This window comes from Folsomia candida, unplaced genomic scaffold (genome assembly GCF_002217175.1).
Source record: "Folsomia candida strain VU population unplaced genomic scaffold, ASM221717v1 Fcan01_Sc002, whole genome shotgun sequence".
NCBI classification, from domain to species: domain Eukaryota; kingdom Metazoa; phylum Arthropoda; class Collembola; order Entomobryomorpha; family Isotomidae; genus Folsomia; species Folsomia candida.
In genome coordinates, this window is record NW_019091194.1 from 837,351 (window position 1) to 854,173 (window position 16,823).

The 16,823-nt window shown below is 41.8% G+C and overlaps 2 protein-coding genes across 4 annotated transcripts; both read left to right on the forward strand.

The window, feature by feature from the left end:
* Positions 1-1,990: 1,990 nt before the first annotated feature.
* LOC110845077 (E3 ubiquitin-protein ligase TRIP12) lies at positions 1,991-16,328 on the forward strand. Of its 2 annotated transcripts, none has more exons than XM_022091435.2 (30): positions 1,991-2,382; positions 3,065-3,255; positions 3,345-3,647; positions 3,741-4,322; positions 4,410-5,048; positions 5,155-5,597; positions 5,665-6,041; positions 6,124-6,408; positions 6,488-6,676; positions 6,749-6,961; positions 7,026-7,179; positions 7,256-7,398; positions 7,476-7,695; positions 7,778-8,103; positions 8,413-8,816; positions 8,899-9,008; positions 9,217-9,704; positions 9,801-9,989; positions 10,197-10,418; positions 10,490-10,659; positions 10,866-11,008; positions 11,099-11,468; positions 11,539-11,587; positions 11,657-11,954; positions 12,033-12,382; positions 12,457-12,780; positions 12,977-13,034; positions 15,332-15,417; positions 15,486-15,663; positions 15,886-16,328. In XM_022091435.2, the coding sequence occupies exons 3-30, from the start codon at positions 3,409-3,411 to the stop codon at positions 16,083-16,085; spliced, it is 7,449 nt and encodes a 2,482-aa protein (XP_021947127.1). In that variant the 5' UTR covers positions 1,991-2,382; positions 3,065-3,255; positions 3,345-3,408; the 3' UTR covers positions 16,086-16,328. The 2 variants fall into 2 exon arrangements, with proteins under 2 accessions (XP_021947127.1, XP_021947128.1); XM_022091436.2 differs by lacking the exon at positions 1,991-2,382 and adding an exon at positions 2,608-2,757.
* On the forward strand, positions 13,041-15,330 carry LOC110845078. Of its 2 annotated transcripts, XM_022091438.2 has the most exons (6): positions 13,041-13,199; positions 13,797-13,847; positions 13,944-14,118; positions 14,182-14,496; positions 14,564-14,824; positions 14,920-15,330. In XM_022091438.2, exons 3-5 carry the CDS (start codon positions 13,968-13,970, stop codon positions 14,767-14,769), a joined length of 672 nt encoding a protein of 223 aa, XP_021947130.1. In that variant the 5' UTR covers positions 13,041-13,199; positions 13,797-13,847; positions 13,944-13,967; the 3' UTR covers positions 14,770-14,824; positions 14,920-15,330. The 2 variants fall into 2 exon arrangements, with proteins under 2 accessions (XP_021947130.1, XP_021947129.1); XM_022091437.2 differs by lacking the exon at positions 13,041-13,199 and having other exon boundaries at positions 13,691-13,847.
* Positions 16,329-16,823: the final 495 nt, after the last annotated feature.

The following is a 16,823-nucleotide window of genomic DNA, read 5'->3' on the forward strand; positions in this document are numbered from 1 at the left end:
GCATTAATCGGAAATAAAAAGTTGATATGAAAAAAAAACTAACTCAAACTTTTATTTCGAAAACCAAAAGAACAGGAACTTTTATAACAATATTTTGTATTTTTTTCGGAAAGAGGAAAAAAACTAAATCTAATTAAAAGTAATAATATACTGATAATAATAATGGTGTCTCTCTTTCTCTAAAGTTTGGAGACGACGACGACTTCGACGACGACGACGACTCTACGACACCACGAACCCAACGACGAAAGCAGTCGGCATTATAATATCGCCGGAGTGGAATATGGATTGGATATATGTGGGCCGATTTTGGCCAACTTCCCAAAAAATGTTGGGAACATGATCACCTTACTTTTGAAAAGTCCCCTCTCCTCATATATGCATGCAGTTAGTTAATAGTTTTAGCTTATATTATGCTGCATTCGGCTAAACTTATCCGACTTCTGTGGTGGTGGTGGATTGAAATGAGTGGAAAAAATGTTGACTTTGGTTCGCATTTTTGGGGCAACGGCCGTCTATGAATCGTCTCCAAAAATAGATTCCTTTTTGTCTCCGGCGTCGTCGTCGTCGACGTCGTCTTCTCAACCGAGAACGGGACAAGATCACGAGAGATATGTATCGGGGGACCTGTCAATGTTGACTAGTACTGCGGGCTGGCTGGAGGAGAAGATAAGATGTGCAGGTCGGTTTTGTCGAGATGGAGTCAGTGTCTTGTTGCACAATGGAGTGTCATTTGGACGTAATGACGCGTGGAGTGGAGTTCAGACTTATGTATGTGACGAAATTTGAGAAGTTTGGTACAATTTTGACAGACGTGGAAAATGGTCCAGTTACGTAAGGTTCCTGTGACCCCATTTTTATCAGTGTTACGAGATCTTTTACCGTCCCGAGGTCAACCATAATCTCGAGAAAGGTAATGATGTCAACCCCCATTTTTTCAATTATGATTTGACATGACATGACATGACACTGATTTGTTATGCAAGTCCCATTATGCTTCGTGTATGTATATCTTGGCAGAAAGACAAAGACTTTGAGACAAAGTCATCTGAATATTTTTAATTAGGCCAAAAGACAGATTATCGGATCTGATTTGAAATTATGCAAACATTTGGCATATGCGATTTTGCACTCTGACTGGACTACATTACACACTGGAAATTCATGCCATTTTTGAGGTGATGATGATGCACCTTTGCCATGTGCAATGACTGAGTTACTTATTTTACTATATACACTTTTCCACTGCTTGCTCTGCCATGTCTTTGTTCTGCACCAGGTCCTTTTTCATTGGGCAGTAGGTAGGTTAGCCAGGCTGGATTTTTGCGAATATATTTTCGCGATTGCTCCGTGTTAAAGAGACCAATGGGTGCCTCTCCTTCGCTACTTTTACGTACGTACATCCTTCCTTTTATCCCATGTCGACTTTGGCAAACCTCAAACCTTTGCGTTCCCAAGTAATAAAACTTGCTCAAATTTCACTCATTTTATTCCTTATTATCGGGGTCGTCTCTGTTCTCTAATCTCCTCGTGAGATCCTGTTTTCCCCCAACTCCTCTCAAATTACTGACCTCACCACGACCATCTTTCATCCATCATTATTATCATCAGAAAGTTAACTTAACTAGAAAATATGCAAAAATAGTACGTTATAATAAATAACAAGCATCTTGACATTTGTTCCCTGCTGCAAAATCCAATTGCCTTAATGGTCACGATAATAGAAGAAACTTGACACTGACGACCAACAAAAAATAATGTCAACCCTCTCTTCCGATGATGATGACACATACAATAGCACATAAAAATAACTAAATACTGTTTGTTTTGACTCCACATTTCAATTACGCAGTTGCTCACACAGACAGCTTTCTAAGTATTCTATTTTGTCCAGCAGGCAGACATAAATCGGACCCTTCCTCCACCAACTAAATCTCTCCCTTCTTCCTTTGTTCATAAATATTATTCCTTGAACTCAAACCCAACAATATCCACAACAATACTCTTTAGCAAGGTGCCTGCATGTGCGTTCCTCAGCTGTTTCTACCAGCCCTACCAACAGCAAAAAGCTAATACAGCAGCGATAAAGCAGCCAAGACGAGTCCAAAACTCGGGGAGAGTCCAAAACCAACCAAAACTTGCAGCAAGCAGCAGCGACGACGACTAAAAAACTCACACAGAAAATCCAACTTCATCCACCCTCGTCCATCGTTCGTCTCTCGACAACATCACCAAATCACCATCATCACTTCCAATTCCAGGCGAGAAGAACCAACAGCAGAAGGAGAAGAAGAATCGAAATGAAATATTAATTTCGACAAGGACTTATCCATCCACCACATTCCGAAGTTGGATAAGAAGGTTATCATTTTTTGAGGAAGGGTAAGCAAGAAAAGTTTTGAATTTTGATTTTCTCTGTTTGCTTGTTCTTCTTTTCTGCTATTGGATTTGGTTGGGAGAATTGGGAGAGAGAGAGGCAGGCGAGGAGTTTTACTTGCTTAGCAGCACAGGCAGGTTGCTCAACTCAGCAACTACTCTACAACCAGGCCACCATTGCATTGATCCGACCATTGCACAACTTGTTTCCAACTTGTACAAGTTACTTCTTCTTCTTGAGCCTAGCAGCAGGAGGAGGAGGAGGATAAGAAAAAACGTTGTTGGAAATTTATATTTTGGAAATTTCAAGTCAAAATTTGGGGTAAAATTTCTGGGTAGGGAGATAAGTATTTCTTTGTGTGGGAGGGGTCGATAAGTGAGGTGAGTTTTATTCTTTCTTTTGAGGAGGTGCTGGTCTGGTGGTGGCTGGAATTTTGTTTGAAAAGTGACTGGCATGGTGGAGTGAAGGGAATTAGGGGATAAGACAAGAAAGATAAGATAAGAGGAGAAGATGGAGAAAAAGAAGTAGAACAATATGGTGGATTTTATACATTTTTGTTTTCCTTTAGTTAGTTCAGCTTGTCATTTGTTTCTTGCTTATCTAGTAGGAGGGGGAATATTGCAATTGTTTACTATTAATTAATTAAATTGGGGTTTTATTTAATTTGATTAATTGGTCTCATTCCAGGCAGGTGACGACACATACGTTGACTTGTTGAACCACGCGGTGTGGTAGTTTTTTTTTGTGGACGTTGGAAAAAAATTGTCATCTTATTCTTTTGACCAAGGGGAGTGGAGTAGTTATTACTTAGCAGCATTCGTCATAATTGTGAGATTGTGTAGCAATTACGAATTTCGAGGAGGTAGAAATATAATCAGGTACTTACTTTAATTTATCTTTCTTTATAAATCTGGGGTAACTTGACTTGAATTCAATTAAACTAATCCTTGTGGGTGTGGTTTGACAGGGGTTCTTTGATTTTAAGTTAAGTTTTGAGCGAGTTGGCATGCCCTCTGCGGTGGCAAGCGTCTATGGCCGATCACGCTGACGCCATCCCATCCAAAGGCGCTGGGAAGTCACCCAGAGTCCATAGGACGACGAGGCGATCAAAATCTACAGTGTCAAATTTACAAATACAAACGGCGGCGGTGACGAAAAAGAGCAGGAAGTCGACATCTAGTTCTTCGCAAGAGAGTGTGGCGTCAGGTTCAGGTCTTCTGGGTGGGAGCCGATCAGTCGCAGTGAAGAGGAAGTCAAGCAACCAGTCAAGGTGGGTCTCGAAAAAAATTTAAAGTTTTTTTTAGATTATGACTTGAAAAATAATGATCAATGTTAATTGTTTTGTTAATGTTACTTTTTGCAGAGCAAAACAATCTGACGGTGTAAAAAATAGTAAAATTTCAAAACTTGAAGAAAAGTCATCATCTAGCTCAGCAGTAGCAGCAGCAGCGGCGGCGGCAGCAGGAAGATCAACTAACAACAAGACGCCCACATTTAGTCGGACCACCTCCTACAGAAAGTTAGTAACAGACCGTATTGACTCGGGTAGCACTACTGAGGAAGACGACGACGCCGAAACCGAGGACGAAGAAGAAGCAGGCACAACGGACTCCTCGTCTTCATCATCCTCTCCTCAAGCCTTGGCTGGAGTTGGAGCGAAAAATTCCACACAACACCAAGTTTCCACGTCGTCATCATCATCCCGTTGCTGTACTCGGAGCCGCAGTAACAGCGCTGGTGTGGTGAGCGGTGCGAGTGGTGTTGGCGGCGGTAGCGGTAGGGCCACTACTCTTTTGAAGAAGAAATCTTTGGTGGAACGGAGCAACGACGCTTCTTCAGCATCTACCTCGACAGGAAGTGCGAGACACGTTTCTGGAGGAGGGGCGAAGAAAGAAGAGGAAAGTAAAAATTTAAAGAGTAAAGTTCAAGAAGTCCCAAAGGAGCCGTAAGCACAAATATTAATTCTACAACAACGCCTTGATAAGTTATGAGAATGATAAGATAACGATAACACAATTTTTATTTTTCCTAGTGTTTCGTCCCGTCTGCGCCAACTTCCCAGCCGTGTCGCTGCTGCGAGTCAGCTTCACGTTGCCCGGATTGCACGAGCTCATGAAGCAGCGAGAGCCGCGCAGCAATCCGCCAGCAGTTCGTCATCATCTACATCGAATAATAAACAAAAACGAGAAGTGTCAAAAACTGTTGCTCCAGCCAATTTACGAAAAGTTGGGCTAGTTTCTTCTTCTACCGGATCTTCTACTTCTTCATTTTCCCAAAGTGGGCGACGAAGCCCGAAAACAAAAAGTGAAACAGAGTCTGCGAGAAAGGCATCGTCCCCCAAAACTTTAAGAAAGGCTAAAAGCGCCACCGCTACTTCGCAACAACAACCACAAAATAATTCTGAATTGGACCAGTTACGGTATCGCCTTCGAAGTCGTCCCAGCACAACCTCGTTTTCGTCCACTGACGTTTCCGATAAATCCAATAAGAATATCCGGTCATCCACGAGTGGTGGTGTAGGTGCTCGCCCTAGAGGAGCAAGAAATACCAAAAGTCTCGATAATAATAAGGTTGTAAACTTTCCAAGTGAGAATCCCTCATCGGTTCGTGGGAGTGGTCGTGGTGCTGCAGTCGCCACAAGTAACACCACGGGGTCTTGTGCCAGCAGCAGGTAATATTTTTTCCATTTATTTGTGTATTTGTTGTATATTATATTCTACATGATTTGTTTTATGTATGGAAACGGAATTATTAGTTTAAATGTTTACGTGATTCAGGTGTGGCAGGGGAGCAGGAGGTCCTTCTGGTGCGGAGGGATCTGCAACTGGGAAATCTGGAGAGCCAGGAATGAACACCTCATCATCTAATCAACAATCCTCATCATCTCGACGTGGTGTGGTGGACCCGGCAGCTTCTGAAAATAGTGGCACATCTGCTGGCTCTGGTGGTCCGACTTCATCATCAACATCCACAACAGCTATAGAGACAAATTCCTCTTCTACTACTGCTGGTGGCGGTGGCGGTGGCGCGGCCGCCGCAGCCTCGGCCTTCAGTCGAGGGCTGGCTATGCTTTCTGGTGAAGTAGATGCAGACGAAGGAGACATGGGACGACTACAAGCACTCTTGGAATCACGGGGCCTCCCCCCTCATTTATTCGGAACGTTGGCCCCACGAATGCAACAGTTACTACAACGGGGAATTAGCGCATCGTCCGGAAATGGTAACTAAAAAATGAATTGGTTTATGTATTTCAAATTATTATTAATTCCAATCTTGTTCTCTTTTAGTTACAAAAGCCCAACAACTTCTTCAAGGCCTTCAAGCCACTGGGGACGAAGGTCAACAGCTGCAGGCAGCGATTGAAATGTGCCAGTTGCTCGTCATGGGAAATGAAGACACTCTGGCTGGCTTCCCCATTAAACAAACAGTCCCCGCCCTGATTCAACTGCTCTCGATGGAACATAATTTTGATATAATGAATCACGCTTGTCGTGCCTTAACCTACATGATGGAAGCCCTTCCCCGATCAACTCCCGTCGTGGCCGAAGCAGTACCCGTACTCTTGGAAAAACTACAAGTTATTCAATGTATGGATGTGGCGGAGCAGAGTTTGACCGCGTTGGAAATGCTGTCACGAAGACATGCAAAAACTATATTGCAGGCGGTAGGAAGTTTTTTTAATATAGCATTATAGTTATTTATCTGGTACACGATCTAAAGTAAATTTGTCTTTGCATTTTATACAGAAAGGGGTCGAGGCTTGCCTGACTTTCTTGGACTTTTTTAGTATCGTGGCGCAAAGAGCTGCCCTCGCCATCACTGCAAACTGCATGCAAAACCTTCATTTGGAAGAGTTTCCTTTGGTAGCGGATTCTCTCCACTTTATGGCAACTCGTCTCATGCAACAGGATAAGAAAAGTGTGGAGAGCGTCTGTCTGGGATTCAGTCGTCTCGTGGACTCCCTGAACGCTGACCCGAAAAAATTAGAAGAAATTGCCGGGCCTGAACTGCTTGCTAACTTGCAACAGTTGGTGAGTAGTTTTTGTTTACTTTATCGGTAATCGTTATCATGAGCAAATAATTGATCGTATCAAATGTATCGTGGTGCAGCTCGTAGTTACGCCACCAATCGTTAGCACTGCCACTTTTATCCTGGTTCTGCGCATGCTGGCACAACTATGTTCTCGGTGTCCAACCATTGCTGTGAAGTTACTTGAACAAAACATTGTGGGGACTTTGTCATCTTTACTGTTACGATCGTCTCCGGTCACGACGAATTCAGAAAACACGGCAGACGAAGTAAGCTTTTAAAACAATTAGGTTATTAACTTTCACCACCGGATAACTTAATATGGTGAATTTATTTTGTAGATTGAATTGGTCCAGCGGAATCCACAAGAACTCTTGGAAATGATGAACCTCATTGCCGAACTTTTACCAAAACTTCCAAAAGACGGCATTTTCATTGTAAATACGATGATGTCAAATCCCGTAGTTGCTGCACAAGACGCAGTCCAATGGCAGTGGAAGGATGATCGGGGTCAATGGACTTCGTATTCTCCATTTGATTCACGAATAATTGAGGTAATTAATTGGTTAGCTTTGTTGAGTTAAGTTTGAGTGTATTAACGTCTTAATTTAACTACAGGCTGCACATCAGTCTGGCGAGGACGAAATAAGTCTGTCTATGCAAGGAAGAACTTACACGGTGGACTTTTTGGGACTACAACAAATAAATGAAGACACTGGAACCTCGCGTACCGTTCAGAGGAAAGTTAGCCCGTTTTTCTCTTTGAAATCTGGTAAGTATCAAATGTACTACTAGGAACAATGTTACTATGTTTTGTGCAAATATGTTATCGTGAGAGTAATTTGAAGGTACTGATGCAACCACTGCTGAGGTTCCTGCGGTACCAGAAGATGAGCGAGCTACATATTTGGCCCTACATCCCGACTTTTCTCTCCAATTCTTACGTCCATTGTTTGCCCTTCTCTCTGAGGCCAACAGTTCTTCTGCTGGTGTAAGTCTACTTTCTGGTGTTGGTTGATGTGTTATGCAGATAATAAAAAACTTGTGTTAAATTTATTTTCTTTGTAGCCTGCCGTAAGAACTGGGTGCTTAAAGACACTCCTTCGCATCGTACACTTTCTCCCAGCGGAGTCTCTCCAAAAGAATCTGAAGCCACAACTCGTCTCCAACAATTTGGCGAGTATGTTGGGATCAAGCGATTTAAAGATTGTGGTTGGGAGTTTCCAGTTATGCTATCTCTTTATGGAGAAACTCCAGCAGGATTTGTGTGTTCACTTTCGTCGTGAAGGTAAAAAATCAAGAAAAAGACAAGTTAAATATGAAAAATAAGGCTCTATGGCGCTAATTACAAAAATAATGTTTGTACACAGGTGTGTTTCATCAAATATCGCGCATTTCCTCCTCCGAAGTTGTGGGTCCGTCCCCGATCAAATCAGATATTTCATCCCTCCTCGGGACCACGCCACCCAACAGCAGTGATGTCGGACTAGTCGGTCTCGGGCTGGGAAGTCTCAACTTCCTCTCTACGAAAGCTCTCCCCTGTTCTTCAGGAGGCAGTGGTGGTTCGAGTTCATCCTCCTCGACTTCCCACCCGATCCGTGTGCCTGTCCCTTCGGTGAACCTTGCCGCTTCTGCAGCGTCCGTTCTGGGAGGACTCCAGCACCATCATCACCACGCTGAAACAATGACAAATAACGTGAGCGTGACACCACTCCTACTCTCTTCTTCTTCTGCTTCTTCTTCTTCTACTCATTCTCAATCCCCCCGACCAGCTTCTACGACTTCCCTCCACCACCCCATTATTTCTTCTCATTCTTCTATTGTCCCCCCGCCCCCCGTGAACAACATGAATATGAATATTGTTCACCCTTCGAGAGTACCAATTTCCCCTTTGACCCCACTACAAGTCCCACATCATCACACTACTACTACTTCTTCTACTTTATCCTCTTCGTCACCTTATGCCTTTAGTTTATGTGTTGGTGGGTTTTGTATGCAACAACAGACTTCATCAGCGTCGGCTGGACCCCGACCAAATTCTGGAGGTGATAATGGAAACACAATTGCTGCCGCGGTGGGTGGAATTGACATCTCATCCGCACTTGGAGCCACATCCGTGTTGACACGGGGAACAAATCCAATAAGTATCCAACCCTTGGCCAATCCAATCGTGAATCCAATCAGTGTTAGCCCCTTGACCACTACATCGGTAGACAGTGGAACAGGAGAAGCAGGAGCGGCTGGACTTCATACCAACATTTTTGGTGTGCCAAAACTGAACAAAGTTGAAAAGGGAGGAGCAGGAGGAGGAGGGCTGGTCAGCAGTGGCATTTGCCCCCCAGCGTTGGCGTCAAAACTTCCCGCTGTAGGAGAAATTGGGGGAGAAAAGAGTAGTGAAGATTTGCAATTGTAAGTAGTATTTATTTTTTTAAAGGATTTCATTGATTTGTTGGGTATATTCTCAATTAATTAGTGAACCAATTAATTGCAGGTTGTACGATCCCTTCAAGCGAAAGCGAGTGTCCAAGAGACCAATTCCCACTTCGACCACGCGTCGATCTCGTCAAGATGAAGCTTTAGCAAACTCGCCTGCAACACCAGGTACACTTTTTTCAAGTTATTTTGTTTAATTTAGTTTATTGGTTAATTATGTTGCAAAGTTTATATGATGATTAGCTATACTAGTTTCTACCACTGAATTTTAGTGAGGAAAAACCGCTCGCCGTTCTGATTTATTATTAACACTATTTTTTTAACGCATGATGTGTTTGCATCATATTCAACTCTGCATAACTATGTATTGATTTAGGGCACTCTGCTGCCGGATTTGGTTCAAGTTCATCCGGATCGAGTCAGACGAGTAAACGGAGCAGCAAATCTGGATTTTTCGCCTCCCTTCATCCATCCCGTTGGACTCGTGGGAGTGGAGGGGCGACTGCTGCCAGTAACAATTCCAACACGTCAGGTGGAAGTGGATCATCTTCTTCACGAGACGCCAATCTCACCACCCCAACCACTAATTTACCAACTGCAGATAGAACACTTCAACATGTAGGAGCTGGGCCAGGTCCCGCTGCCGGTGGGTTTGCAGCGCGTTATCACACGCACAATTTGGCATCCTCGTACAAGGAGCAAGTAAAAAATTGGCTGAAGGAACAAAGCTCTGCATTCACGATGAAATATTGTCGATCACTGTCCGAATCTAACGACGGAGTTGGTGGTAAACATTCCGTTGAGCAACACCCGGACGAATTGGTGCTTCCCAAGTTGAATGAAATTATTCAAAATATTCGCCAGGTGAGTAAAATTAGTATATTTTAATTCTAAAGCTGATTTTTTGCTATTTTTTGTGATAATTAATTAACCTACTTGATTAATTGTTTGTGTTTAAAGGAATCCAAAGTTATGGAGGCACTGAGGGATTTGCGCGTCGTAGTGATGGAGTCGGATATTTCTTCCTTTGAAATTAACCATTCCGGCCTGATTCCTGCCTTGTTGGCTTTCCTAACTGATGAAGCAGGCTATACATCGAGTCGAGATTGTCGAATTCGATCATTCATCCATGTGCTGGCGGATTGTCCTGTAAGTTGCAATTTGTTTGTAATTTAAAAATATTGCTTATTGGTATCGCACACATGATGATTAGCTATACTAGTTTCTACCTCTGAATTTTGGTGAGGAAAAACCGCTCGCCGTTCTGACTTTAACATTTTAAATGCAATAGATTTGAAACTAGTTTTATAAAGAAGAAAGTGTTAACTTATTACATCATTTTCAATATTTTTGCAGCTGGATTTCTTGAGCGGAGAAAAGTTGGAATCTGTTGTTGGTGCTAAATCTGAGACCAATAATCCGACAGCTTTATCGTCCCTTGTATCAAAACTGAACTCGTGTCTTTCTCAACTGGAACAATTCCAAGTTAAGGTACATGAAGTTCCAACAAATTCGGCTACGTCTCGCACTGCCGCGCCCACTTCGGCACTTCGATTCTTCAATACGCATCAATTAAAGGTGAGACCACTGCAGTGATAATATCATGAACATTAAATTTAATCAAGTTTGTATTTGTTTCAATGCTTCAGTGCAATTTACAACGACACCCAAGTTCAACGACACTTCGACAATGGAAAGGTGGTCCCGTAAAGATCGACTCTCTCGCACTCGTTCAAACCATTGAACGCTATTTGATCGCCAAGGGATTCGGTCGGCTTCGGGAATCCCACGATAGCGCTGATTCAGAAGACGATAACAGGTTAGTAGTTGTGGTGTATGAAATAAATATAAAATCGTGGTAAATTTAGAGTTAACTTGTTCAAGTGATGATTAGCTATATATTTTTCCGAATTACATTGAAGAAAATATGGTTGAGGTTTCTGATTGATTAATTAACACCTGAAAAGTAATTTAATGGTTTTGATTAATTTTAAGGATTTGTAATAACTAAATTAATATTTACAGTGACGACGATATCGATGACACCCTCGCCGCTGCTGTAATCTCTCAGGGAAGTGGGCGACACAAAATCCAGTTCCTAATTAACGACAATGTGCTACCATATACGATGACGGTGTATCAAGCAATTCGGCAGTTTGGCTTAGGTGGTAAGTAACAAACGTTTTAATCTTGATTTACGTGAATAATGCGAAATTATAATATATTCCAAAACGTAACTTTGTCCCTCTTCTGTTCAGCCCAAGATCAAGCAGGGGAATTAGAATCAGATCTCGATCCCTCGTCGGCTCTCATTTCAACCTCAAGAATTTGGTCTCAAACTCACACAATTTACTATCGCCCATTACCAGAGGATGCCGCGGCTGCAGCAAATGCGGCCTTGTCGTCTTCCTCCAAGAAGAGAAGTAAAAACTCTAAAAGTTCAAAGACCAAGAAGGATCCGTTGTGGAACGAAGGGACTGTTCCCGATCCAGTTCCGCCGTATTTACCCTTCCTCGTGGCCACGTTGCCAGACGGCGTCTCCGTGACTGACCCGAGTCTTTCAGTTTTGAACTTGCTGCGTGTGATTCACGGCGTGTGTCGATACTGGAGATATTTATACTGGCCTTTGTAAGTCTTCATTAGTTAGTAGTAGTACTTTAGTTTAATGAGAATTAATTATTCAAATTATTACTTACAGGATCCATGATCAGCCGCTTATTCCACATTCAGAGTTTATTAATTCAAAGGTGAGTCCAAAGTAAATTCAAGTAATAAAGTTAATAGTTAAAATAATAACACATATTTGTGTTATATAGATTGCTGCCAAAGCCCAGAGGCAGTTGCAAGATCCCGTGGTTATAATGGCAGGGAACGTTCCACAGTGGCTACAACAAATCGGAGTCTACTGTCCCTTCCTTTTCCCCTTCGAAACTCGACAGATGCTCTTCTACTCGATCACCTTTGATCGCGACCGAGCCCTTCAACGTCTCCTCGATTCTGTGCCTGAGTTGAATGGATCCGAACGGGAGGATCGCGTCGCACCTCGCCTCGATCGGAGGAAGCGAACTGTTTCACGCGATAATATTTTACACCATGCTGAACAACTTATGAACGGTTAGTAGTAATTTTACAAATCCATTTTCAGCTAAAACAGACTGGTGTTGAATTCATATGTATATGTGTATTTTTTAGATTTTGGAAGCTCTCGACCTTTGCTGGAAGTACAATATGAAAATGAGGTCGGCACCGGTCTTGGACCAACCTTAGAATTTTACGCTCTCGTCTCTCAAGAATTGCAAAAGAAGGAGCTTGATTTGTGGCATGCAGAATCCTTAGTAGCTGACGTGTCCATTTCCACTGATAAATTGATCTCGACCAATTCCAGCGGGTATTCTAAGCAGAAGGCATTTATTCACTCGAATTTTGGCCTGTATCCTAAACCTCTGGGTCGCGCGGTGAAAGCCGGACATCTTTCCAAAGTCAAAAATAAGTTTAAGTTTCTTGGAAAATTTATGGCAAAAGCTGTGATGGACTCGAGAATGGTATGCAATTGTTTAATCTAACTTGCGTAACCTTAGATTGAATTTACAATGTTGACATAATTTTAATTTTTTAGGTTGATCTTCCCCTGAGCAAAGCAGTGTACAAATGGGTCCTCGACGGAGACAATGCCATGTGCCTGGCGGACATGGCCGATGTTGATTCCACCATCGCCCGCAGTATTCGACAACTGGTCAACGTTGTATCCCAAAAGAAGGCACTCGAGAGGAAAATGTCACCCACCGAGTTGGCCACTGCATTAGAGTCGCTGACACTTGATGGCTGTCAGATTGAAAATCTTGGGCTAGACTTTACCCTTCCAGGTCATCCTTCAATTGATCTCAAAAAAGGAGGGAGAGACATTGCAGTCACAATCCACAATTTGGAAGAGTATATCAAGGTAAATATTGTAAACCATTTTTAAATTTTATTTTGTAGCATCAAACATGATGATTAGCTATACTAGTTTCTACCACTGAATTTTGGTGAGGAAAAACCGCTCGCCGTTCTGATTTTACTTTAATTAACATTATTTATGTCGGTTTGTGTTTATGCGAATTATTTAATTAATCGTTATGTATTATTTTCATATTCAGCTTGTCTATCACTGGATGCTTATCGGAGGTATTCAGCGTCAAATGGAGTCATGGAGGGGTAAGTAAGGTTAACCATGCGGTTAAGTACTCCGACTGAAAAGATCAGGATTGTATACAAAACGTGTTGAAACCTGTCTTCGTTTGGTCGTCTGTTTTTCGTTTGCGGTTTTTTTTTTCATTGTCTTGGCCTCAGTCATCACCTCATCACTCACTCAGGAGGAGAGTACGCCAACCTGATAATGACAGATCTTGATGTCCTTTGGATATATGGTAGTACCCCCTCTGAAAGCAAAAAGTGTGAAGCGGTTTGATGCCATGGCCCAATTTACGCCCGTCACACCCCTTTGAAGGCGCGCCGGATGCCAAACTAGCTGCACTAAAAAATTCGCCAAAAATCCAATTTTGTTCGGATTTTCATAATAGTTACATATTTATGATCCAACATAGTTGCTTTATCATATCAGATATCAATCTGAATTTTTTTGGAATTTTGAATTTTTTCAAGCCATGCCCTTTTCAGGAAATATTCGAAAATATTGAAAATTTCTGAAAAGTTAATTTTGCAACTGAATATGATAAAGGGACTATCTGGGATCACAAATACATAATTATTATGAAAATCCGAACAAAATTGGATTTTTGGCGAATTTTTTAGTGCAGCTAGTTTGGCATCCGGCGCGCCTTCAAAGGGGTGTGACGGGCGTAAATTGGGCCATGGCATCAAACCGCTTCACACTTTTTGCTTTCAGAGGGGGTACTACCATATATCCAAAGGACATCAAGATCTGTCATTATCAGGTTGGCGTACTCTCCTCCTCAGTCATCATTACTCGCAAATCACTCGATCGCTCATGGGAATTAAATTCTTCATGTAAGTTTTGGTTAAAATTAAAATTTGTCTTACTATATTATTAAAATATATAAATTATTTGGTTTACTTATTAATTTACCTTGTTTTGCTATTTAGCATTATCGAAATTGTTCATTAATAATGGATGTCGCCCAGCTTTTCAATCCACTCAGTCCCCTCGTTCATGTGCTGGACCAGTTGTCGGACCCCCTACCCCCTGTTCATGGTCTGGACACAATTTGGGAATTTGACGATATAACTGGGGCCCCTATATTTCCAGATCAAACCAATGGTATTATTATTTATTTATTCACATGAGTTGATGATTGATGATGATTAAGTCTTTTTTCTCTAGTTTGGAAGCGTTTTCTCCCGTCAACCTTTCTCACAACAAATTTTGCGTCCACACCAGCGGGGATATCGTTTGTGCATGGAATGCAAAATGGAGGTGAGAACTTCACTGTGGACTACGATGCGAATAATGGCGAGTGTGGTCAAGCTCGAGTTAGTCTCCTTTCTTTAATTCTTCAAAATGACGTGAAGAAAATTCTGCTTTATGATGCTGGCCGATTCCTCAACGTGACCAAGACTGTTGCTCCACTGTTGCCATACGACGACATTTATCCTTTGCAGGCATTGAGGACCACATCTCCTCGAAAAAGTAGTCCAGGTAGCCTTTACAATTTTTACACTTTTTCCTGTTGGGAATCTCATTAATATAAACGTTTTTTTCTTAGTTCTTCTTGCAGAGATCAACCTGAATTCTCAAAGGGGCTTTACTGGGGCCGGTACATTTTGGTGTCGTCATCCTTTGTGCACCCGGGGCCCGCTGATGACATCATCGCCCGTGGTTCAATGGGGCCCTGCTGCAAATCAGGTGCTACATTTGAGGTCGAGGTTAACATGTTCAAGTAACAACACTGTATCATATCCACTGTTCTGAGTGTTTACGACAAGGGGTATGGACGAATTACGTGGGTGAAAGCGAACGGGGTGAGGTAGGTTCTATATTTTAGAATCTGCATAAACTTGTGACTAATTATTAACATGAATTATTATGAACGGGATTATGAATTACGGGAACTAATTATAGGGGGATAACATACATACGAGAATTACGCAGCACGTTAATCAATTCAGCCATCAACCCCACTCCAATTCGTACAACCACAAGAGCAGCGAATTTTACGGAATTGTATCGGGAAGGATGGAGGGGATTGACCAGGATGATGATCAATTAATGAGGGATCCTTATGTTCACTTTAACTATCTTCATCGACCTGAGCACCGTCGATATACTATACTCGAAGGAGGATTCGTTAGCAATTACCAGAGACGTGGCCATGAATATTTGTTTGCATTGAAACATGGGGGTTTTGTATACAATCCGGAAAATTTCACAGGAGCATTGAATCATGTTTAATGTTTCGTCGACTTACCTAGTAGATTAAGATTACGTAGTATATATTTATTTTTGTGTTTTTATCTTATTTCTGAATCAACAGAAGGATTTGACTCTGTATTTCCGTCATCCTCTCTGAAAATGTTTTACCCCGAAGAGCTCGAAATGGTTTTCTGTGGTGCTAACCAGGTAATGAATCAATTTTTGCATGGTATAGTTAGCAAGCTATTAATAAACATAAATATCCTTTGATTTAGTCTGCGAACGAGAACTGGGAAATGAAAACATTGATGGAATGTTGCCGAGCTGACCACGGTTATACTCTGGATTCGAAGGCTATCCAAATTTTGTTTCAAATCATGTCGCAGTACAATTCACAGGAACGTCGAAAATTTTTACAATTCGTAACAGGGTCTCCTCGACTTCCTGTTGGAGGTAATTTCTAATACTTTGGTTGTTTCCTGTTCATTTTAGAGTTAGTCTAGTTTACATGATGATTAGCTATACTAGTTTCTACCACTGAATTCCAGTGAGGAAAAACCGCTCGCCGTTCTGACTAATTACTAAAATTTTAAAAACTGCTTTCTAATTTGTTCTCAAGTAAATGCATTTTTACGAGAATTTTTTTATTAATACAAATACTTGAATAACTTGCAGGTTTCCGCGCTTTACAACCTCCCCTTACCGTCGTACGGAAAACAATTGAGGGCACTACCGCCGAATGTGACGAGTATCTGCCCTCCGTGATGACTTGTGTTAACTACTTGAAGCTCCCGGATTACTCTACCGTAGAAATAATGCGAAAACGTCTCCGCGTAGCCGTAGATGAAGGACAACTCTCCTTCCATCTCTCCTAATAATATTTCGTTCTCTTATATAAAATGAAAAAATGCTAAAAGTCGTCAAATAACCGTTAAAATTAAACAAGTAAAATATTACCCTTCGATAATAACCAACCAAAACTACTCAATCCTCTACTCCTCCTCATCTGATATACGTGTGTATGTATGCAATAGTTAATTGTATAGATAGGTAGACATAGTTATTACATACAAGATAAAAAAAAACTCAATAAAAGTTCACGTTTCCCATGAATTCCATTTGATCCCTGTTCCTTCTATATTCTTTATTGCTTCACAAATTCCATTCTTCTCGATGAAAGGAAGACACGGATAAATATTAGATGGCTTCTCGAGATGGATCGAGCTCTCTCCCACCACCTCCTCGTTATTTATTAGAGTAAGTGAGTGAGTGTGAGTGAGGAAAGAGAGGAGAAAATGAAATGAAAAGGTGGACCAGAACGAGAACACTCTCCAGCCACACGAAATGAAATCACATCATGATTGGAGATTCAATTCATCTACAAGGCCAGCCAGATCAGTGAAAGGAGGAGAAAGTTGGTTTGACTGCGACTAACCAACCCTGTCCACAACACCACGTAGAAAGAGCGATACCAACGAAATATGTATGTAATATTAAGGTCGCCTCGTCATTCTCTCTCTCTAAGCTCCAGCATCATCAAGGCCACACAGCCAGCCAGCAAACATGAAGAGGAATCCTCGTCGACCCATGTTCTCTCTCTCTCTTTCATCAAT